General features: G+C 53.7%; 9 protein-coding genes across 9 annotated transcripts; 5 read left to right on the top strand and 4 right to left on the bottom strand.

Moving 5' to 3' along the window:
* Positions 1–89: 89 nt before the first annotated feature.
* HMPREF1541_03133 (uncharacterized protein) lies at positions 90–2,069 on the bottom strand (the record flags this gene model as incomplete). The annotated part of the gene is made up of 1 exon (XM_008717485.1): positions 90–2,069. The coding sequence occupies one exon, from the start codon at positions 2,067–2,069 to the stop codon at positions 90–92; it is 1,980 nt and encodes a 659-aa protein (XP_008715707.1).
* A 184-nt stretch (positions 2,070–2,253) lies between these two features.
* On the top strand, positions 2,254–4,040 carry HMPREF1541_03132 (uncharacterized protein; the record flags this gene model as incomplete). Its single annotated transcript, XM_008717484.1, has 2 exons — positions 2,254–2,264; positions 2,315–4,040. 2 exons carry the CDS (start codon positions 2,254–2,256, stop codon positions 4,038–4,040), a joined length of 1,737 nt encoding a protein of 578 aa, XP_008715706.1.
* Positions 4,041–4,469: 429 nt separating this feature from the next.
* Positions 4,470–5,780, top strand: HMPREF1541_03131 (uncharacterized protein; the record flags this gene model as incomplete). Its single annotated transcript, XM_008717483.1, has 1 exon — positions 4,470–5,780. The coding sequence occupies one exon, from the start codon at positions 4,470–4,472 to the stop codon at positions 5,778–5,780; it is 1,311 nt and encodes a 436-aa protein (XP_008715705.1).
* Positions 5,781–5,809: 29 nt separating this feature from the next.
* HMPREF1541_03130 (uncharacterized protein) lies at positions 5,810–7,403 on the bottom strand (the record flags this gene model as incomplete). The annotated part of the gene is made up of 2 exons (XM_008717482.1): positions 5,810–7,161; positions 7,211–7,403. The coding sequence occupies 2 exons, from the start codon at positions 7,401–7,403 to the stop codon at positions 5,810–5,812; spliced, it is 1,545 nt and encodes a 514-aa protein (XP_008715704.1).
* Positions 7,404–8,269: 866 nt separating this feature from the next.
* HMPREF1541_03129 (histone H3) lies at positions 8,270–9,794 on the bottom strand (the record flags this gene model as incomplete). Its single annotated transcript, XM_008717481.1, has 5 exons — positions 8,270–8,565; positions 8,608–8,847; positions 9,296–9,578; positions 9,630–9,683; positions 9,735–9,794. The coding sequence occupies 5 exons, from the start codon at positions 9,792–9,794 to the stop codon at positions 8,270–8,272; spliced, it is 933 nt and encodes a 310-aa protein (XP_008715703.1).
* Positions 9,795–10,502: 708 nt separating this feature from the next.
* Positions 10,503–10,911, top strand: HMPREF1541_03128 (histone; the record flags this gene model as incomplete). The annotated part of the gene is made up of 3 exons (XM_008717480.1): positions 10,503–10,543; positions 10,590–10,669; positions 10,721–10,911. 3 exons carry the CDS (start codon positions 10,503–10,505, stop codon positions 10,909–10,911), a joined length of 312 nt encoding a protein of 103 aa, XP_008715702.1.
* Positions 10,912–16,045: 5,134 nt separating this feature from the next.
* HMPREF1541_03127 (uncharacterized protein) lies at positions 16,046–17,344 on the top strand (the record flags this gene model as incomplete). Its single annotated transcript, XM_008717479.1, has 1 exon — positions 16,046–17,344. The coding sequence occupies one exon, from the start codon at positions 16,046–16,048 to the stop codon at positions 17,342–17,344; it is 1,299 nt and encodes a 432-aa protein (XP_008715701.1).
* Positions 17,345–20,793: 3,449 nt separating this feature from the next.
* On the top strand, positions 20,794–22,029 carry HMPREF1541_03126 (uncharacterized protein; the record flags this gene model as incomplete). Its single annotated transcript, XM_008717478.1, has 1 exon — positions 20,794–22,029. One exon carries the CDS (start codon positions 20,794–20,796, stop codon positions 22,027–22,029), a length of 1,236 nt encoding a protein of 411 aa, XP_008715700.1.
* A 502-nt stretch (positions 22,030–22,531) lies between these two features.
* HMPREF1541_03125 (uncharacterized protein) lies at positions 22,532–23,182 on the bottom strand (the record flags this gene model as incomplete). Its single annotated transcript, XM_008717477.1, has 2 exons — positions 22,532–22,936; positions 23,009–23,182. The coding sequence occupies 2 exons, from the start codon at positions 23,180–23,182 to the stop codon at positions 22,532–22,534; spliced, it is 579 nt and encodes a 192-aa protein (XP_008715699.1).
* Positions 23,183–23,226: the final 44 nt, after the last annotated feature.

Genomic DNA, 23,226 nt, shown 5'->3' with positions numbered 1-23,226 from the left:
TCAATCGGGCAAATGCTAATGCTACCGCAAGCGAAGTCGACCTGAGCACCTCATCAAGCCATAGTTCTCCCGTGATATCACAGACCATACTAACCCTGTCTTCCACCCTGCTGCTGCGACCGCTGCATCTCCTCCAGCTGTCGCTGCACCTGTGCGAAAGCCATTTGATTCGCATTGAAGTTCTGCTGACCGGGCTGCCCGAAGTTGAACATCGCTGGAGGGGGTGGTGGTGGAGGCATGCCGGCGAAGTTTGGAAACTGGCCGCCAGGCTGGAAATTGAACGCTCCATTGGGGAGGGGTGAGATGGGGGATGGTGAGAAGGGCATGTTTGGGAAGCTGGCACTCGAGCCTTGTGGGTTGAGTTGTGGCGGAGCGGGAGGCGACCCTTGGGATGGCGGGTACTGGCCGGTTGGAAAGGGGAATGGTACGGGTTGGTTCTGAGCGTAAGCGGGCTGATTCTGCGCGTAGACGTTCTGATTCTGTGTGTAGGGAGACTGAGAGTGACCGCCTCGAGACTGGAAGGCTCCACCTCTGCCGCCACGGTTGTTGCGTCCTCGACCGCGGCCTCCTCTGCTGTTCTGGAAGCTACCGCCTCGGTTGGAGTTCTGTCGAGGTTGATGCGATCCATCGGCAATCTCGCCAGGTTCGGCAGCGCCCATCATTTCATGCAAATTCGTGGGACGACTGAGAGGAGTATAGCCCTCGCCACTGTCATCGTAGTCGAGCGTACTGATGTTGCCATTGGTCTCTGGTACTGATGGAAGTCTGCCACCTCCTTGCTGTCCGCCACGACCTCGACCGCGGCCACCTCGTCCGCCATCGTCTTTACGGCCCTGTCGCCTGAGCTTTATCTGGCGCTTGTGTTCGGCTTCCTTCTCATCATCGGAGAACTCCATTTCATCGTCGCCGATTTCCTCGTCATGGATGTTGGAAGCGTCGCTGCCCTTGATCCCCTTGAGAGGCTGTGTGAAAACGAAGGTCGAATGTTGTTCGACATAGTAGATGGAGATGCCTTTCTCGAACACGCCGGCTTCCTTGATAGCCTCCTCATTCGTGAAGCGTACGGTGTACATTGGTTGTTCGACTCGTCCAATAGTCTCCGCGACAACTCCGATGACACTTCGGTCTTTCAGACACAGTACTGAGCCGGATTCCAGGACACGATATTCGCCGGACGTTTTGGCTTTGACGACGACAGTGTTCTCGACAACGAACTCCACGTTGCCTAGCTCCTCGATTTGCATGTCTTGAGTGACCGCAACGTCGGGCTTGGGTACGACTTCTTCAACCCTTTCATTGTTTGTCCGTAGACCCGCGCCTGCGTTATCCTTGTTCTTGCCCTCATCATCGGAACCGCCGTCATCCATAAGGATGCGTGCAGTCTCTTCTGGATCCATCATAGCATAGTCACCTTCTGCGTCATCACTGTCGTCATCTGAAGAGGAATCGTCTGAGGACGTGTCTGAATCAGACGACTCGTAAGGCGAGGAGTCGGTCTCCCATTCGCGGGCTTCAGGTTCAGCTGGCGCAGTAGTTGATCCGTTGCTCTCAGGCACGGCCCGCGATTCGGCTACGGCTTGAGACTGTATTCGCTCGACAGCTTCGGTTTCGATAGCAGCCATATCGACATCTGCATCTTGTTCGGCTTCTTCTGCTTTGGAAACTTCCGCTGATTCTGGTTTTCCACTTACATCGCTCACCTGCGGAACATCCGCACCGCTTCCAGGAGCAGCTTGAGCTTCAACGGCAGCCATACTGACATCTGCATTTCGCTCAGCGTGTACTGTTTTGCTATTTTCTTCTGCAGGTCTGGGCTGCTCGATCCCCGCAGTGGTCTGCGTCACTTTCGTATCACTGTCAGAAGCCGCCTGAGCCTCGACTTGTTGCATCAACATATCGAGGATGTTATGCTCGGGAGCAATGTCTTTGCCATCTGGGGCTACGTTCACTGCCGCGCTCGTATGCGCAGCCGTATCGGTCTGCAGTTGAGGTTCGTCGTGCTGAGTTGATTCCTCTGGCGACATGGTTCTCCTCCGCTTCGAAGGTGAGGTTGGAAATTCGGCTTCCATTGTCTCAGGGTCATTGAAGCGCAAACAGAGTCTTCGGAGTCGACATGTTCAGAGAAAAGTTCAGACCTACCCGCGGTTTATCCGGGCGCATGACGTCGGGTCTTGGCGTATTTCACGTATAGCAAACAGTCGTGGATTTGGCGAATAGTCCAAGGACATGAGGAAGTAGATGCAGCGAGGAGAGATGGCTGAAAGGTGAGTCCATCTCGCAAGGATATGACTTGTATCTAAGTGGGCAATTCTAGTCCAGGGAACACACATCGCCAACCGCCTCCCAGCCAGTTCTTTATCCCCCTGAACACAGCATTATGGCTTTGCGCCATTTCTCATCTCATAGCAGCATTCAAAGCTCCCGTGCAAGACTGCGATGAGACATTCAACTATTGGGAACCGTTGCACTACTTGAACCATCGTTATGGACTACAGACTTGGGAGTACTCCCCTGAGTTCAGTCTCCGCAGCTGGGCCTACATCTTGATCCATGCTCTTCCCACCGCGTTCGCTGGTTTCCTGGGAAACTCCAAGGTAGCTGAGTTCTACGGTCTACGAATCTTACTGGCTCTGGTCTGCGCGGCCACCGAGACGAGACTCTATTCAGCAATATGCCGAACTTTGAATCCGCGCATCGGCGCCTTCTACCTCATGATAGTTGTCTTCACGCCAGGCTTCTTCTACGCCTCGGTCGCATTCCTACCCTCGAGTTTCGCCATGTACACATCAACATTGGGTGTGACGGCATTCATGGACTGGCATGGTGGCTCTAAGTCTGCCGTAGGGATCATGTGGTTTGGTGTGGGTGCTCTTCTTGGCTGGCCTTTCGCAGGCGCCCTTATCATTCCCTTCGTTTTGGAAGACTGGGCTGTCGGTATCTGGATGGGCGATACCTTTGAGGTCTTCAGGAAATACCTGGACGGCACCGTTCGTTGTTTGATCGTCCTTGCTCTACAGGTCGCTATTGATGCCTTTTTCTACCACAAGGTCGTCTTGGTGCCTATTCGACTTGTCCTTTACAACGTCTTCGGCGGCAAAGACCGCGGCCCGGATATTTTTGGGACTGAACCGTGGGACTATTACTTGCGCAACCTCCTTCTCAATTTCAATATTTGGACCATCCTCGCCATAGCCTGTGCACCGCTCCTGGCCGTTCAATCTCTACTCTTCAGGCAACAAACCACAAAACAAACCCTCCTCCGCACCGTCATCCTAATTGCACCGTTCTACCTCTGGCTCGCCATCTTCACCATTCAACCCCATAAAGAAGAACGCTTCATGTATCCCGCCTACCCGTTCCTGGCCCTCAACGCCGCCATCGCCTTCCACATGCTCCTTACCTGGCTAGGCACATCCGACCCCAAAACTCTCATCGGCAAGATCCCCGCCCGTATCAAGCTGATCTTAATCCTCCCCATCATCGTTGGCTCCCTCAACCTAGGTCTCCTCCGCACCATCGGCACCATAACTGCCTACCAAGCTCCCCTCCAGATCTACGAACCACTCCACAACACAACCGCCAGCGACACCGTCTGTTTCGGTAAAGACTGGTACCGTTTCCCCACCTCCTTCTTCCTCCCCAACGGCGTCCACGCCAAATTCATCCGTAGCGAGTTTCGCGGTCTCCTACCAGGAGAATTCCACTCCGGCAAGACAGGCTTCGGCCTCTTCCCTGGCACGTGGCTGGAGCCGGGGGGCATGAACGACCTCAACCAGGAGGATCTCGGCAAATACACCGACATCGCGCACTGTACCTACCTCGTAGACTCGTACATGCCAGGCACAGACGCGACCGAGCACGAGCCTCTGCACGTGCTGGACAAAGAGACGTGGGAGAAAGTCTCCTGTAAACCCTTTCTCGACAACGCGCGCACCCCGTTCGCGGCCCGCATGATCTGGGTCCCTGACCTGCCTGGCTTGCCGAGAGCGCTACAGAGGCAGTGGGGCGAGCACTGTCTGTTGCGGAGGAAGGGATCGTGAACACAACTCAATAGGTTTCAGAAGAACGTCTCTGGTCGGAGATGCCAAAAACATGCGATGGAACCATTTTTGGGGGTGGCGTCTCCGCAGGCACACTCATACCCCCGCCCGATCGCCCAAATCGGCAAACCAGTCCATTATCGTGTTAGATGCTGCCATTGGCTATTTTCAACCACTTTGTCTTGTATCACTGACAACGATAAGGGTTTTACCACGTCGGATAAAGGCGCCAGAGGAAAGACCGATCGAGGCATGGGCGGCTACTATTGCGTATGGAGGGGTGATCAGCGAGAATGTCGCCAGTTTGATAGGTCATTTAGCTCAATATAAGACGTGAGTGCAGTACTCTCTATATTTGTGTCGGTCCCACTTGAGTCTTCGCTTTAGCAACTCCAGCAAACAGTCAGCATGCGAACGCCAGGCTTCAGCATGGATGTCGCGAAACTAAGAGACTCCCTCCCCTCTAAATCTGATATTGAACACCACTGCCAGAACTTCGCGAAAGCATCCCGCCACCAATTGAGTCTGCTCTCTGCTCACCCATACGCTCGTGAGGTCATCTATAGCCTGACCTTCGTGATCTTCATCGCTCTCGCGCTTCTCAGTTACTTCCGACGCCGGTCTCCAACCTACCCGTCGACGCCCACTCTCGAGAAAGCACCGCCCACTAAACCCGCCGCCCGAAAGCCAGGACACTGGACACCCTCAACTTTCACCACACCGACCCCTCCACCCTACCCAGACTGGTCTCTTTCAGAAACCAAGCCTCTGCCCTACCGCCCATTTCGCTATGGTCCCAAGTACTTTGTCACCATGGGTTTGCGGAACGTACATTTCCATGATTGGATCGAGCTAGACAACCACTATCCGCGCTACCATGCCGACAAGGCACGACGTATCGCTGAGCGGGGCGCCAAATGCTGCAGAACAGCGCCCGAGGCATATCCAGCTGCCGTGGAGCTGTTAGAGGAGCTGGTGGCATATCTTCCCGCGCGTTACCCCAGTCTGTACGCCCGAACTGAAGCAGGCATACGGAATTTGTGGAGTGGCGAGGAGTTGAATATCGTTGAGAGGCCATTACGTGAGGACCCCATGCAGATGTGCGCACGCCTGGTGCAGGATGACCTAGCGATTATGATCGAACGGCCCGATGGGCAGTATTATCTGTTAGCGGGTGCCATTCTGCTGGCTGGTTTCTGGCGACTGGAGGATAAGTATGGAATGGTATTGTCGGAAATCCACACTTCGGGGGATGTACCACAATATCGGGAGAAGCTGGAGAAAGGGATGATGAACTTCTTCCGACGCCTGAAGCCGGAAGAGATGGTTGCTAGAAACAATTACTTCATGCAAGTGGATGAAGATTTGCCGTGGAGTCACAGTATTGGGGACGAAGACAGCACCGATGTGAGTTGGAATACGGCGGAGAAGAACCGTGCGATTGAGCACCATTACTTCCGCAGTGAAAGGCAGACCTTGAGAAGGTTACCCAAGAGTGGAGGTGTGGTATTTTCCATTAGGACATATTTCCACCCTGTCACCGAAATCGCAGAGGAGGACTTTGTTCCAGGCAGGTTGGCAAGCGCCCTTCGAAGTTGGGGTGATGACGTGAGTCGATATAAGGGCAAAGAGAAGTATCAAGACGTCCTGCTTGAGTATCTGGATGCGAAACATCAAGAGCAGGTGATGCGAGGGTTGGACTTTGAGAAGGAAGATGATGTCCGGGCATATCCCTGGTAGATAGCTCAATCGAGGGACGTTTCAGAGCCTTATACATGACTCGTCTCGGGCTTAAAAGCTTCTTGCCTCAGGCTCTTCCTAGCCAAGGCTTCATTGAGAGCTTCACTGTCTCGACTGTGAATCCATTCGCAATCATTCCGGAAATCACAATGTCGACATTTCCATGCTTCTTGCAGCTCAACGCCTTTTGCTTCACGCTCTCCATGCCACCAAGCCAGACTATCCTCTAGGTAGTTCTTGAGATACTCGGCATCGAAGACAAAGGATTTGCGGCCGAGGGAGTGTTGGCCTGTCGTCTCGCCAGGCCGGTGTTGATACCATGCCGAAAGGTACTCCACCGTCAAAATAGGCGACAAACGTGTTGGCTGGTTTTCGGGAACAGGAAGATCGACCAAGGACTGTGGAGTGGACATGGGTATGTTCTCTGCTGGAAGCAGGAATGCCTGTTTCATTTGACCAATCATGAAATCCCATAAGTCTGTTAGTTTGTTGTACCTCAGGAGTAAAACCATGGAATCTTCAGAAGTCGACGAGGTCGGAGTTTCGAGCTCCTGATTGAGGCTTCCCACTTGTGCGATAAATGAGTCGGAGAATGTCTGATTCACATCAAAGCTATAGCGTTCAGCCAGACGTTCAAGAGCGAAATTGCCTTGCGCCATATTCTCCAACATATGATGGTAGAGGTGCAACTGAAGAATGGTTGGCTTCATGGCATTTGGTGTGGGTAGGCTTTTGCTCTGCCGCGTTTTGATGTCCGTGATGTAGATCTTCTTCGACTGTGGTTTCGGTAGAAGCGCATCTGACAATGACTTTCCATTCTCTCTCTTTGCAGCGGTAGAAAGGATATCTTTGATACTTGTTTGATGTTCGGGTACTTCGTGTGCTGATTTCTTGTGGGAGGTCGGCTTTTCTTCGAGGTTTGAATCTGGACATTCGTAGCTGACTTCGTCGATAATGCCGTTGACAAGTTCGCCGCCGACAGTTCCCCAAACCTCAAGCTCTCTTGTTCGGCCGGTTTGTTGTAGTGTTCTCAAACCTTGAATAATGTTCCATATCCGAAGGCCCCAGCCGTCCTCTTTCGTTGGGACATCAACAGGGACGGTAATATGGAGTTCTTCTTCGAGGGCTTGATGAACTTGAGTTCCCTGCTTCATCGCAGGTGTTCGTCTCTTTCGGCCATGCCTTGACAATGTATAGAAGTACTGAAGCTCGCACCAAGATGGAGATACGAGGTCTGTCACGGAGAAGGCCTTCTTGGGCGGTCGGCGGAATCTTTCGAGAGGTGATCGCGTATCTGGTTCCGCTACTTCTGGAGCTGACTCGAGTGCTGTTGTCGGAGCTGATTCGGGTGCGGCTTCTGGGACTTCCTCGCGTCGTATAGCTAATCGCTGGTCAGTCAGAGCGGTTCTTGTCAGGCTGGATGGACTTACCACCGTTGGCTTGCGAGTTGAGAAGACGCGTCGGAGATGCCGGCAATCGAAGCCCACGCGGTGCTTCAACATCTTCTATATCTGCAATGATAAAGTGACGCGTTTCATCAGCTTCGACCTTCTGAAGTAGTTCTTCAAGGATGGTGAGGTCTTCGTTATCGAAATCACTGAAATCATCGAGATCGTGGGACATGACCGCTAGGAGAGTCAAAGGCGTCACGACTTTTCATCCTGCGACAGCCCATTATTAAGGTTGTCATTCTACCAGTAGGCTCCATCGATTGTTGCCTGTGAATAGGATGAGAAGTTGCCCCGCCTGCGATTGGGACGCGTTCTGAAGCCGCTGATGCAGCCGAGACCACATCATCGAATCGTTCAACTTGGTCATGAGCCGGCTGCTGCAAGTGCTTGTCGTTGTTAGATGTGGCTTGGAGCCGTATTTGCACATTAAAAATGTCGAGCATCGATCTACGCGTAGTCGCTGTCGTAGATGTATTGCCAGGGTGCAAGCAAGATCTGTTCAGTAGAGCAGTGAGCAGCGCGTGCCTACCGTCCAATCGAGACGCCTCTACAGCTGTCAAAACTATCTCACGCATTGAAGTCTGTGTGTCTGCTGTCGTGAAATCGCACTCGGAGCCATCTATTGTAGGTGCGCGCATGATCTGAGCCACGAAGCGTCACGCGTTCGTGGCCATCGTGAAGCCATCCGTCGGATGCGTGCAACACCTGTTCATCCGAGCGACGAAGCGACTCTCGTCTTTTGCCTTCATAGCTTGGAGGTTACCGGTCGAGCTTGAGCATTGCTATCATAGATGGCCCTCCACTGAGGATGTACTTCGCTCCCATGAAGTCTGAAATCGACCAGCAAGCTTCTCTCGCTGGCGCAAATCTAAGCAGCGAGGCCTCGCGCCCATTGTTTTCATCAACTCTGACCTACAAAGCCGGGTGAGTTTTGCGGTAGTACCGTCTCATGTGAAGCCTTCTATTGAAATGTGCATTGCTCTCGCAAAATCTATATGCAGCCACCAACAAAGCGTGCTTTGCAGCTCTAACCTACGTCTAGTCTTTCTTGCGCTCGTTCAACTGCGCCAGTGCTCTTCCAGTGTGATGCCCAACTCTTTCGATCTTTTCCTCTTTACGATTCAAGAAGCTCAAGTACGCCTGCCAGCACACGGCGAATATCCCCGAGAACATGAACCTGTATTGCGCTGAGATGAACGCGAAACTGAACGCCGTCACCGCCGGCCATATCTTCAACGAGTTGAGCATGCTGACAGGTACGGCGGCCTTGATTCTTTCGATGCAACCTGACGGGCTCTCGCCCGTCAAAACAGCCTGCATGCCGAAAAAGTAGGCTGTTCATCAGCATCGCCTATATACATTCGAAAAAAACTCACTGTTAAACACCGGCGTGAACACTGCTTGCTGCACGCATACTTTGACCAGAATAGACCCCGCCCTAGAACTGTAGTTGAAATTGTTCCCAAGCCAGAGGAACCACTTGTATCCCGGTACGCTGGCTATCGACCCGATCGTGAGCATTCGCACAGTTCGTATAGGATCATAGTCTTCGCCTCCAATCTCTTGGGCTAGCAGATCGCCTGCCAGATACGTAACGAGCGTCGTACATAGCTGCACTGTGAGCGGTCGTTTGGTCTGTTTACGATGCTACTACTGTCAGCCCCGACCTCGGTCCCGGCGGAAAACTCACAAACCACTGGAAAAAATCGGTCACGGGCCCCAAACGATGGTACCAAAGTGCTGTGGGCACATCTATCGGTGGCTTGTCGTTTTTGGATGAGAAGCTACGCCACGCGACTCGTCGAAGAGGATACATGAAGGAGGGAAGAATTACATTTCGGAAAAGCGCATATCTACGTTGGTGGAAGGACGCGAATTTGTTTTAATTCGTTTGATTGACCTGAGCAGTCTCGCTCAAAGTCGGTTCTGACGCTTTGCTAGTTATGATACAAGCATCAGTTCTGTGACCCATTCCCCATTGTTAACGCATGCCGTTGTGAATAATCCCGTTCGCCGTTGCAATCATCATGAAACCCCTTCAAACCATCATCTAAGAGCGCTCACCACGGAGACGGCGGGCGAGCTGAATGTCCTTGGACTGGATGGTGACACGCTTGGCGTGGATGGCGCAAAGGTTGGTGTCCTCGAAGAGAGAGACGAGGTAGGCCTCAACGGACTCCTGGAGAGCACCGATGGCAGATGACTGGAAGCGGAGATCCGACTTGAAGTCCTGGGCAATCTCACGGACGAGACGCTGGAAGGGGAGCTTGCGGATGAGGAGCTCAGTCGACTTCTGGTAGCGACGAATCTCACGGAGAGCGACGGTACCAGGCTTGTAGCGGTGAGGCTGTAACCATGTTAGTATGATTGCTTGAGCGTTAGCAACGATTTGACTGACCTTCTTGACGCCACCAGTGCTGGGAGCGCTCTTGCGAGCAGCCTTTGAGGCGAGCTGAGGGATTGTTAGTAGAGTCCCATGGACGAAGCGACAGTGAGTTCATACTTGTTTGCGGGGCGCCTTGCCACCCGTGCTCTTTCTGGCGGTCTGCTTAGTGCGAGCCATGGCGGGATTGAAAAAGATGTGGTTGTGTAAGAGTGAAATGTACTCAAATGGGTGTGGCGGATGAGTGGATGGAGAAGTCGGGAAAGTGGGCGGGAGAAGACGTTTAAGTATCGGGGGGGGGCTCACCTGCCGCAGGGTTGATTTGTGGAAAGTTGCGCCTGCCGCCAGATCAGATCAACTGGAACTCAGCCCACTCACATTGGTGACTCCTAGGCCTTTGTTTTTTTGCCATGATCTGGGCAGCCTTTGGATCTAGGCGCCATCTTGGCAGACCACCTCTTGATCCAGAAGTGCATCTCTGAACTCGATTTTCCCATCACGCGGTCGATTTTGTTCGTTCAAACTGTAGGAATACTCAGATAGTAGTTATCCGCTTCCTTCCTAGAGGATCAGAGTCCATCTGTTGTGGATGTCTGGTGATTGTCGAATGAACTTCGGACCGTGTGGCGAGTACCAAAGATCAGTTGGCCCCCACCTTGATACTGATCTGGGGTGACTCGAGAAGGCTAAAATCTGTGATTGGTCAGTCCACCGGGATGATCTGGACGCACGACATTGAGCGCCGCATCATCCGGCCCCTCGCGCTTGTTATAACTGAGCTGCTTGCCCGACTCCAAGTTCCGCTTACTTTCCATCCATCTCAGGCAACTTCATCCAACTCCACCACTTTCGACTTCAACCCTTTCACTCCAACACCAAACAATCAACATGACTGGCAGAGGCAAAGGTGGCAAGGGCCTTGGCAAGGGGTAAGCACATCGTCGTCGCTCTGTATAACCTCGCTGACTGGCCCAGTGGCGCGAAGCGTCATCGCAAGATCTTGCGCGACAACATCCAGGGTATCACCAAGCCCGCTATCCGCCGTCTCGCCCGTCGTAAGTCCTCGTCATTTCCACAGCGTTATCATCGTTACTAAGACAAATTAGGTGGTGGTGTCAAGCGTATCAGCGCCATGATCTACGAGGAGACTCGTGGTGTTCTTAAGTCATTCCTGGAGTCAGTTATCCGTGACGCTGTCACCTACACTGAGCACGCCAAGCGCAAGACCGTCACCTCTCTCGACGTTGTCTACGCTCTCAAGCGTCAAGGCCGCACCCTGTACGGCTTTGGCGGTTAAACTTCTTAATGCACTCATGTTGCGGGCGTCATTCGGTTATGGGGACCTTGGGTTGGTCACGGGAATGGTCATCGATGGCTGAGAGCAGTCCACTGTATGATATGGACTCAATGAGGAAGCAAGCTCGGCGTTTGCCATAGGCTGAGCGATGATGACAGTATCAGCTTCTGCATGAATACAAAAACATTCAATCAATTTCGTCTTCAAGTGCCTGGTGTTCACGACGCGTTTTTGTTGGATGCTCTCCCACTTGCCGAGAGCGTGGCGCTGCGTGTGCGACAAAACCGGGTCAAATCAGAGTGTTTTGGCTCGTCCCTTGGCCTCCCTTGGGTACTCGTGACTCGTCCTCGATGTTTTCGCCGCATCTTCTCGTTTGAGATCGAGCCTGGCGTGAGCTTGAATTGAGTTAGGTGGTGAGGGATGGTTGATTCGTGTCGGGGTCATTGGCATTGGGTCTGACTTTGCCTGTGATGGCGGAGCTTTAGATGTCAGAGACCTTGGTGGTGCTAGAGTTGAACGTATCTTCGTTCAGCTTTCTGTTGTACTCTCCCGAGCATCGCACAGGTCCCATAAGTCGCATTTATATTCCACGAAATCATTAGGTAGCTATGGAGTAGCCGCAACAAAATTCGGACCAGTCTCCATGTAAGATCAGTTCACAATTTGTGATCCCCAGTAGCGTTGCAAACGACAATGGGTATTATGGACTCGAGTGCACAGGAAACGGTAGTGTGCACATCACCTTGCCCGTGGGCAAGTGCTCGAGAGAAATAGAGTAATTTGGTATCTGCCTCTTCGGGGCAGAGATCCACATCGCGCATTTGTTCCAGCGTTGTGGACATTCCCCCGGGCTTCCCTTCAAACCATACACGGCGATCACGCGTGAGGTGCCTTATGATACTACTTTTGCAGTACGCCACTGGATGCTGGCGCGCCTCTGGTCTCGCCATTGTTCGCCGTGTCCAGCGGCTCTTCAGGAGCTGAGATTTTACGTGAAACCGATGAATCCATACTCCAATCCTATAGTACCATTTCGACAGGCTTCAGAGCTACACCTGGCCAACAGTCATCGAGACGACCGGAGGAAGGTCATCTGCAGATATGGATAGGCACGAGCCAAACTGATCTGTACTGCCCATCGGCGAAGCAGCTCTTCCGCGGTCGGATGCAACCAAAGGGGTGGTGGCCAGCTGCTCAATGGCATGCTGCACCGGGATCTCAACTGCAGCATTCGCGTGGGTGAACACTCCTTCGATCGTCCTCGAGTTTGCAGCAAGAACATCCTGCTGCTGCATCCGCACCTTAGCCTCTTGCCCCTTACGCCGAGAAGAAGCTCGGCGGCCCTTTCTCGGCGGCCTCCTGCTTTGCGACGTGCTCCAGAAACTTTTGGCACTCATCCTCCCAGACCTTGCGTTGGGTATCACCGTCTTCAGACTTATCGGGCTCTTTGCGGAGTTGCTCCCGCAGCGCCAACGCCTCGCGCACAGGTCGCAGCACATATCGAGGCATTTAGCGATCTCGCCGTTGCGTGCATGTGCCTGTGCCAACAAGATAATCAGTAAGTTCCCCAGCGCAGTGCAAGATACTACTGCGCGGCGACGAGCACGATAAAAGCGAGAGATATTGTCCATGCTCGTCGAAGACGCTGTGATGGGTACAACGATGCTGGCTTGCAAGAATGGAAGAATGAGTTGATGGTTGATTCTTGCGGAAGCCTATTAAATCACGCGGTTCGCGGATACCAGGAAACCGTGCAAAGGCGGCGCTGCACCGAAACTGCAGTCACCCACTGAGCCAGTATTGAAGCTGCGGATGCGCACTCGAGGCCGCAGCACCTAGATCCACACCGCCCTGCCTGAGGCGTCGAGGTATACAAGACATAGGGCTGTAGTTTCCACAGTGAAAGTCCTTCAACCGATTGCTGAAGCTCGCGGTCACTGGAAAAGGGCGCTGCGGCTGCATTGGAATTGCTATCGTCGAGCCTCCAGCTGAGCCTGTGTCTCAAGAAGATGCTCTCGATCAACACAGGATACCGAATTCGTCACATTTTTGCGAGATAAGTGGCTGCTCGCAAATTCTTGCTACCCATAAGGCGGAAAATAACTATACGGGCAAGGCTTTACGAGACTGGGAACAACGTGGAAGTGCGACTGTTGGCGGGCATCTGCTGCGCAAGGGTAGTCGCCCTCCGAAGATGGCTACTCTGCTTTGCTCGATCGTCGTCTTAGTATGGCTGCGAACGTCAATATCGTTCGGTTTGAGTGCATTTGTGCGAAGGCTACCAGCAGGCAAGAGAACCGAGACTGTACAGTCGCATTGCGTCCTCGGATGGCCAATGATGTCGATGCTGCGAGGCACCCACGGCTCCGAAGCCTAACCAGAAGCCTACCATAGACGGTGTTGTTGCTAGTTCTTCTCCATGAGTGAAAAGTCCGTTTAGCCCTTGCATTCCGGGGAAGCCAAAGATCAGACACCACAATTATATTCAATGCCTCTCGCGCCTCCACCAATGACATGAACTCAACCGGTTTGCACCAAGGCCATGAGCATGTGGCTCCCAACTCATGATGTCCTCTGATCCACCGAAGCCCTTACCAACCACCCAAACGGCAAAGCGAGTACATCTGCCGCTACACAATACCAGCATTGACTGTCCCAGCCTCGTGTAGGTAGCGAGCCTGACGCCGTCTGATTGGCCATATTGCCCCGGCTCCGCAGCTGGAAGCGCGGAAAATTCAACTTCTCCTCTTCGCCACCTCGACAACCAGGCGCATCTCCACCTTCGAATAGCCGACATACTGCACCGACCGGCAAGTGTTGTCCGAGGCCTTGAACTTAATCTGCATAGACCGTCTATGCGCAAACCATCACTCGGATCACTGCCGTCCAATCACTGTAGCATTTATACCTTCCACTGAATCTCTCCCGCGCTTGGAACTTCGTGGATACCGTGAGAAGCCTTTGCTCAGCCGAGTATCGACGCGCAAGCCGAGCCATGTGATCACAGACAAGCACAGTCAACCAGGCACCACTGTTAAAGAACAAGAAACAATTCATGTCTCGAAGACTCAGGTCAGCGGATTGGCCCATCAAGGCCATTAGTGTCTAGTCGGAGTCAAGGATTGCTCTCCTTCAAATATGGATCTCGAGGCCTGGCTTTAACAAATCGGGGAGACCGAACGACTCCCGTTTGCAAAGTCGTCGTCCATTTAGCGACGGCATAGCCATTCGCAGTTGCGTTTGCAGGCAGTAGACCTTACGCAATCTCCAACAGGTAAGTAAGGACACGTTCACCGCTCGAACACGAAGTTGTTGCCACAATATCCTTCATGGACTGGGAAATCCTTGATTCGTCGGTGATTGGATGGGAATGATACCGACACAATGCTCAACTGGATGGCAGGTCTATGCATAGGCAGCTGTGCCGCGTATGTCGGGGACGGCAGCTCAGACGGTCAATTATGGACGGAGTATTTACCAAATTCGAACGATCGTAAAGCAGCGATTACTGCCAGTCTTCGGATGCTGCATTTTACTACCCATCGTAGCGAGGCTGAAGAAGACCAGGCTGTACGATACTAACAGGCGTATAGACAGCAGCAATCTGACTATAGCCTTAGCCATGCACACTAATTACCCAGTGCTGGACAAAATCTCACCGGCCTTATGACAGCTGTACCTGTCAATGACCTTTGAATCGTCACACAATTCTCAGCCCATAAATCTATTCAGCTAACAAAACCTCTACCACCAACGGACCTGCTTGTTGTCCTTCTGCGCCCTAGGAGATGTCAAACCTTCCACAAGATCCTACCACGTGGTATTGCAAGCCCAGCTTGACATGGGCCAACTGTCAAAGTATCAACAAGGCATGGAACTGCCAAATCAGGATTAGGTGACATCTCGGAGTCAACCGACAGGCTGGCTTTCACCCACTGGTCACACAATTCCAGATCTCTGGTTGGATAACAGAATTTTCCATCATGCATCTGGAAGCGCGAGGCTGCATCTGACCCTTGCAACCTTCTAGAACACTGGTCGAATTGCACCGATGCATGAAAAGTCTCTTCATGAAGTGCGGAATGAGTGAGACTGATCATCTGCCGGGTTCACAGCCGGGCTCAGCTTACCCAGGAACGGAGTGAAAATGTCTTGGTTCGGTTACAGGTCAAAAATAAGACAGAGCAAATGACAGTTGCGAGCTGATGAGTGATCGTCAGGAAAGAATCGAAAGAATCTGGGGGTGGCCACCAGCCACAAGCGGAACCGAGTGGAAACAACCAGAAGGAGCTGTGGCTGAGCCCCGTACGAGGTATGCTTGGCAGTTGTCTCATTGGTAGCGGCGCAGCCAGGGTCTCGCTTTAAAGCGGCGGCCCAGTCGAGCCGAAGACGTCCTACTCCGTCCGATCCAGACGAAAGTTGATGTCATAGCATAAATGCCTCTTCGGCCGGGTGCTTTGCTCACTTCCCAACCCTCCGACCGCCATCGAAATTTCTCAACACAAACTCAGGCATTGCTGTTTCCCGTGATTGCCTAACCCCGGACAAATCTGAGCCTTTCTCTTGGCCTGGTTTCCAACCCGAGAACCCGAGGCCCAAGCAGGCCAAAGCCTCAACTATATCACTTACCCTTTCCCACATTTTTTGCCACCAGCCTCGTACATCTCTAAGCCTTATACGAACCATCTCGGACTTGCTTATTACCAATCTTTTGGTCAGTCCTACCGATCTCACCGTGTTAAATATACCTCTTATTCTCGATCTTGGCTCCTTATCACCACTCTTGATGCAAGTCTACCATACCAGTCCTACGGTGCGCATTCAGCAACCCAGTCCGACTCCTACACAAGAACAACCAATGCTTGCGCAACAGTCTCCGTTCATGGGAGGTGGATGGGCCGATTTTCAGAACCACAGGACATATCTCAGCGCATTACCAAAGAATTTTCAAGAGCAAAGGATACATAAACGGGCATCATCGGGATCGAGTGTCGCCTCCGCGGGGGGTCCTCCATCGCCGCTCAGTCAAAACACTTTATATCCTCAGATCGCCACTTCCGACACTACTTTTCCCTCGACCTACGATTTTGACGGTTTCTCAACACCCAACACCGCGAAATCATTGCCATCAGAGATGTCCATGTATAACCGAAACAACCCATACGGCGCCGTGGACATGAGGAGGATACAGTCGTCAAGCGGCGACGACCGTGCGTCGTATGCTGCCTTGTCGGCGCCTCAGTCAGTATCTACCATGAGTCACAATTCACCAGCAACTCCTCAAACCAACTACGAGAATGAGTACGATGACTCGAAGCATGTTTACGGTGAGATTGACACTAGCGACGATGAGTTGGCCGAGTACTTACAGTATGATTTAGGCTACACTCCCACCGCCGCATACCAGCAGTCTCTACAGGACGTATTTCCTGACCAGCAATTTACGTACCAGGCACAGCCCATGCCACGCATGGCGCCTGACCACAGGCAGACAACTATGGCTGGTCGGTTACAAGCGGCGCAACAAGATCACATGAGTTCGCCAACGTCCAATCCTCGCGGACAGTCACCTTTCAGGCAGAACAGTCCGTACAACATGCCTCGACAGCCGCAACAGCCGCCTACGTTACAGAAAACGCGTACCTCAATCTCACCAAAGGAATTAATGTTGGACGAGCACGATATCGATGACAACGCCACGCCACTCTTCTCGAATCAGTCGCAACAGATGTTCGCTGGTCGCAGAAACCCATCGAATCTCTCTAACTACTATACGCCTAGCTTCCATGCTGAGCCAACGGTACAAATCCCTCAACAGTATCCCTTCATTAGCCAAGCACAAGGCAGCACTCAGTCCGACCTTCCGGATTCGACCCCGGACTTCCCGGCGCACCTGATCTCTATGGAGTCTACCAACGAGGAAGGACCATCTATGCCATCCAGCCAGCAATCAGGAGGCGATATCAGGACACAGCCTCAACCCACGCCACAAACGGCTCAGCGACCCATGGACACGTCATCCGATTCTGGAACCTACTCGTGTACGTACCACGGATGTGCTCAACGATTTGAGTCACCTGCCAAGCTTCAAAAGCATAAGAGAGAGGGTCACCGACAAGTTTCACCCCAAAGTGGTAACAGCGGTTCGGCGTCACCTAATCTTGCGCTTCGCAATTCACAAGCTGGGCCTCATCGTTGTGATCGAATCAACCCATCGACGGGCAAGCCCTGTAATTCGATCTTCTCCCGCCCCTACGACCTTACACGTCACGAGGACACTATCCACAACAATCGCAAAATGAAGGTGCGATGTCATCTTTGCTCCGAAGAGAAGACATTCTCTCGCAATGACGCATTGACCCGACATATGCGTGTGGTTCATCCTGATGTGGATTGGGTCGGCAAGCAAAAGCGCGAGTCAAGCAAGCAATGAATGACGTCATTCGAGGGGATGGAAGCATTTTCGGTGGTTTGATTTCGCAGCCGCAGGAGCATTCTGGCGAGGCAAGGGGGTAATGAGCGTTTTGCGTTGAATCTCAAACAGGGTGTTACGACTTTTTGATTGTGTGATGTGTGGTTTGAGCACTCGGTCATGAGATCACGATAATGGGTTCTAGAACGATTGCCAGGATATGGATTGAGGCGGACTCGGAAAGCATGATAGAGTGTACCAACAGCGGAACCACATGCTTTTACAGGAGCAGGAAAATAGGATCAATCCACACCGATAGACTGTATGTATCATTAATGGATGGAATCTAAGGATAATTGTGTATCTTGCATAACTCCCGTGGTCAAATCGATCTTCAGCCCCGTCTGGACGCATCCAGACCCTGTTTGGTTGCTAAACCGAGCCGAATCCCTTGGCTGATGTAACCTGTAACCGCCGCCCTTGCTGCTTTCAGTACCACCATGATGGTCTCCTCGTGTCTTGCACGCGAAATTGTAACAGTGACCGCTCCGGAAGTTCTGGCCGCCGATTACAACTGTCTGACTACAACCTGGCCCTTCGCTTAAGCAGCCACGCAATACTGACCTTCAGTGGACCCAAGTGAAGAGAAGCACGTGTCGATCACGCTAATAAGGCTGGGAGACAAGCCACCTACGCTTGCATCATTGCCCTTTCTAGGCGTTGGGACGACTGCCCGCGCCTCGGCCACACTATTTTGCCCTCTTTTCGCAAGTTCGCGCTTTTCGGTCTGACTAATGCCCGCCCAACCTGCCCAGCCAGTTCGGCCGCGCACACGCGCGGAAACGGCGGCAACAAATCACGGCATTGATTATAGTCAACTGTGTCCGGAGTACTGTGAGTCCGCACAAGATTCCGAAAATGTTCCCTGGTCTCAGAATTCGTCCATTGCCTCTGCAAGGTAATAATCGCAGAAGCGATATTTCACATTCAGCAACCCTGGCGCACTTAGCCCACTTGCGCTTTCACAGCCTTTATATGGATACATATTGATTATGAGAGGTTTTCTCGCTTCGTGCTCCGCCAACGGCCGGCATCAGCTTACTGGCAGTTTGTGTACGAGGCCACGTAGAGTGAGAACTAAAAGCAGCATTTCGGGGCCAGCCTCGTTCCAGTACCTACCAGTCGCTGCGCTTGCCTCAGGATGGTCTTGGTCGGCCTGTATGCACGATCGCATTGTTTGCCAGATGGGGGATCCCGTTGGGAGGAGAGAGATCCTTCGAACCCGGCTCCGATCGGGTCGCGAATCCTCAAATGAAGATTGTGTCAGATTGCTCACCCGTCGGTCGAGGACTCGGTGTTTGCACGCGATTCGATGCTTCGGCGTGCCTTCAGGCCGCAAGATCCGTCGCTGATCTCGTAAGCACTTCGACAGTCTAGTAGCAATACCCACCATAATCGTGACTGTCAGCCTGACGTGCATCATGTACTCAAGATGGATTCCTGCCGTCTCGCCTGGCTGTCCATGTGCGAACGGACGGTCCCTGGCCCGCTCGAGGCGAGCTGCAAACGGTTCGGGGTCCGTTCTTTGGGGGGCCGCAACAGCTAAGGCACTGGAGCGGGACCCTTCTCACTCGTAAGTTGAGAGCGCCGGTCTTGCGAGGCTGATCGAACCTGAGGGGCCGGTTCAGTCAGCCTCTCTTTGCCAGATCTCACATCTCGCATCGGTGGCTCGCTAACTCTATCTGTTCCCACCCGCGAATACGCAAAAGTCCCTGCGTCGCGAGAAGAGCAAGCCTTGGCAGACTCCGTTTAGGCTGCCATTTTTGGAGCGGATTTTTTGTGGCGGTGCAGGCGGCGATCCAGAACTCCAGGAATCCAGAACAAGGCCTAGCCGCGGTCGCGCGGCTATGCGGCGTTCCGAACTCACCAGATATTGTGGTTCGACTGTGTTTGGAGTGATAGTCACGCGCTACTTCCAACCTACCATTACCATTTCAGCTGGTGACTATGAAAGTCGCAACTTGTTTCTCGCAAAGGCCAGCCTGGCCTTCTACGCCTGCTCCGTGTATTAACGGCGACGGACCACATGATCGGGTCATGGAGTTCCGTCCGTGGTCCCACCCCAGCAGAGCCGCGCGCGCCTGTTCCGCCCCATGTCGGTGCCTGCGAAAAGTCCCGTCCATCTTCGTTACGAGCAGGCTGGTCTCGCGGCCTCCGAGGTGTGCCCACGTCGGTCATCAAGGCCGATTTGTGTCTGTCTTTGTACCCGTCGCTTTCGCGCGGCTGAGCAGGCTGCCTTGATAGGCTCGTCGATGCCTGATCTGGTGAGTCAATACGAGGCTAGCTGCCTGGAGGTCTGCTGTGTAAAAGCAGCAACGGCGTTTGCGTTGCCTTGCAGCTCTACTGACGATGGGCAGCATCTCGAGTCTGTGTCCACTGTGGCTGCTGCGTCCAGTCCGGGCTTGCGGTGCTTCGAAGTATGTCCATCGCTTGATGACCCGGGTACTCGCGGTTACTCGTCTTGGCTGCTGTCCAGCTCTCGTTGCCGTCAAGATGATGGCGCGTTTCGCATTTGGGTAGCAAGCTGCCATGGTGCTCAAGTTATGCTGCCGCTCCTAGCCCATGCCGAGACACACTGCTAACAGAGATGGGGTCAAAGCGGTGCCAACGATACTCATCGCTGCGAGATGCATGTCGGCAGGTTCGTGGGTGGTCAAGGACAGGCATGCCCTTTTGTCCACTGTCTCTTTATGACAGGGGCGTGACCGCTCTTACGCGGACGAAGCCACAGCTTGCCGTTGTGGTCAAGAGCCGTTCGTTTGAAGTTTTCACATGCCTCTTCGGCCACGCAGCCTGTGTTTGCAGCACTTGTAGATCTCGTAGGATGTGGATAGGCCGTTGATGTCACCAGCATCAAAGCCCAGTGCTCAGGCACACAAGCGGCCAGCACTACAGTACTATCAAGCTTCAGCTCAGGCTCTCAGCGGGCGACGTTGCTCAAGTAAGCCAACAACTGGATCCACTCGGACATAACTCTCCAGCCGAAAATGCCAGGCAGCACCTCAACCTTGCTCGGGCATGCTTACTCCTTACCTACTGATACGCCAGCAATGCCGGACGGACCAGATCGTACTTCCATCCTTGTCGTAGGGAGCTCATGCCATAGTGCTGTGGCGTACAGCGAGAATTTGCTGCATTATACTAGCTCGCACATCACGCGCCGTAGCTATAGGCTTTGAGTTCAAAATTGCTTCGAGACATGCTTATTGCTAGGCGGAAACACTGGCCGGACGAACCAAGACTTCATCGCTGCGGCCGACTACCTGATCCATATCACCGTCGTCCACTGCCGGTGTCGGCTGATATGTGCCAGCACGCAAGACCAGGTTAAGTTTTTGTACATATAACGGTATAGGACCACCACCGGACAATGGCTGTCCCACGTTCGCCCCGAACCCAACTTCTTCCTCATGTACGACATCGTCCTTCTCGGCGCGACTGGGTACACCGGCGCCCAGGTCGCAAAGTATCTCGCTACCCACTTGTCCGAGACTCACTCATGGGCGATCGCAGGGAGGACGAGCAGCAAGCTGAGGAGACTGGTCTCGTCATTGCAGCCCTGGCACCCAACGCCTGCAATAGAGGTCGTTGATCTCGACGCGGACAGCCTGCTGGCGTTGGCGAGAACAACGAGGGTCCTGATCAACGCCATCGGCCCATACAGTCGATATGGCGAGCTAGTGATTGCCGCTTGTACCGCCGCGGGTGTCGGATATGTCGACTTCAGCACCGAGACTCCGTGGATCGCCGATATGATCGCCAAGTACGGCAAGGTCGCTGACGATACAGGTGCTGTCATCATCCCAGCCATTGGCAACATCAGCTCCCCGTCGGACCTGCTCGCATATGCGCTCGCGTCGTACTTGTCCAAAGAGCACGGCGTGCCCACCGAGAAGATCGTGAGCTCCCAAGAGCTGGTCATCAACGGCATGTCTTCAGGGTCGTTGTCTTCACTCCTGGCCGTGGCGAGCAAGTATGGCGTGGAGAACTACCTGCGCCCGAACCCTCACCTGCTCACAGCGGAAAGCTCTCCCACAGAGGCGTCGGTACAGCCCGTTGTTGTCCACCACCCAACACTAGGCCACCTCACACGCTCCGTCAGCGCGCCAGGCAACATCGCTGCGGTGCACAGATCTGCTCTCCGAGCACCAGAGCTGTTCTCCCCAACCTTCACGTTTCAAGAGTGGATGCCCGCCAAATCTCGCTTCCAGGCCATCCTCGTCAGCTGCCTCACCGTCTTCGCATTTCGCCTCATCAGCTTCCGTCCCGTGCTCTACCTGCTGCAGCGTTTCCTGCCGCAACAGCCGAGCTCGGGCCCGCCCAAAGAAGCCGGCGAAGGGGAAAGCATTGATGTGAAGGGCATCGCCACCAGCGCCCAAGATCCAGATGGGGCACGATATCAGGCCGTAGGCCGCTACTCGTACAGGGGCTCAATGTATTTCCACTCGGCGATGCTGGCGGCCGAGGCTGCTATGGCGCTGGTTGATGAGATGCGTTCGGACGGCGATGCTGATGGGAAGCTGAAGCCGACGACAAGGGCGAGAGGGTTTCTGACGCCGAGCTACCTCGGTAGGCCTTTCATTAATCGTGTCTGCGCCGCTGGCGTGCAGTTTGAGATCGAGGAAGGGACGAGGGACAGCATATGAAGGCTGCCGGATGAGGTAATGGTGCTGGGCGTTCGGTGGGTTACTGGTGTTTGCCAGCTGGGGACAGCGAGAAGCGCATGACGCCTGTGTGCCATGGGGCGGCTGGGAGAGGAGGCGGGCGTAAGCGTGAGAGACCTTCCAGATCAAAGACGAACGAGTGGAACGCTTGACGGCGTGAGTTGGATGGAAGGTTATGTAGGTGGCCTGTAGGCAACAATCATCCGCTCCTGTTAGGGACAGCCTTGTGAAGAGTATTTAGCCGGTCTCGCGTGAAGCCACCAGTACGTCGGGCGAAGCCTGCGTATTCGAATGGCCACGAGGCTGTCCTTGACCATTGTGCTTCACAGGCAATGTCCTGACCTTATGCCCTTCCTTGTTCGGCGCAGATGCCCTGCATGTAGTGTATCCGTTGCAACCCCCTAACCAGCATCAACCCTCCGGATAACCTCCTCAGCTCCGACGCGTGCCGCAATTCGTTATCACCGCAAAGGAACCATGTGCTTCACGCCACGCCCTCGACTCTGCCAGTACTTAAATCGAAGACCCCACCCCAGATTCCAGCCCTCAAGTCCTCTCTCACCAAGACGTTGTTCTTCAACCACTGGACATCCTCCCTGCACATCTCCGCCGCCGAAGTCGTGCACTCGCCAAAACACATCCCATCCAGCTCCTGCCCCAACATCGTTTCGTTGGCCGACGAAGACGACAAGCGCGCCTTCAGCTCCGCCCTGATGTCATTGTCACGGAAGATCAACGAGCCGCAGTCCGTGTGGCGCACGACCAGCAGGTCCGTGAAGTGCACAAGAGTGTCAATGGCGAGAATATCGGGCAGTGCCTTGCGGGGAGAGCCGCCGGCGTTGCGGAGCACGATGCTGAAGATCTTGGGGTGGGAGGGTAAGGCGTAGAACTGGGCGTTGCGGTTAGTCTGTTGGCTTCGCATGGAATTGTGAGTGGAGGTTAGTGGGAGAGACTGACGTACCTGGTTGGCGTCGCAGCGTGGATCGACGCATGTCACGATGCAGAGTCGCGCAGAGTCGGGACCCGCGGTTTTCATCGCTTCGCCGAATTGCGCGAAGGTTGGTGGAGCAGTGTAATTAGAGCTGGCGACGGCGGCGTTACTCGACAGGAGTGTGTTGATGGCAGGAGAAGGCATTGTAGATGTGTAGAGAATGGTCGAGGGTCTAGTAGTGGGTGTGT

This window comes from Cyphellophora europaea (genome assembly GCF_000365145.1).
Source record: "Cyphellophora europaea CBS 101466 unplaced genomic scaffold supercont1.3, whole genome shotgun sequence".
NCBI lineage: Eukaryota > Fungi > Ascomycota > Eurotiomycetes > Chaetothyriales > Cyphellophoraceae > Cyphellophora > Cyphellophora europaea.
Note: the sequence above shows the minus strand (reverse complement) of the source record. Positions and strands in the feature narration are given on the sequence as shown.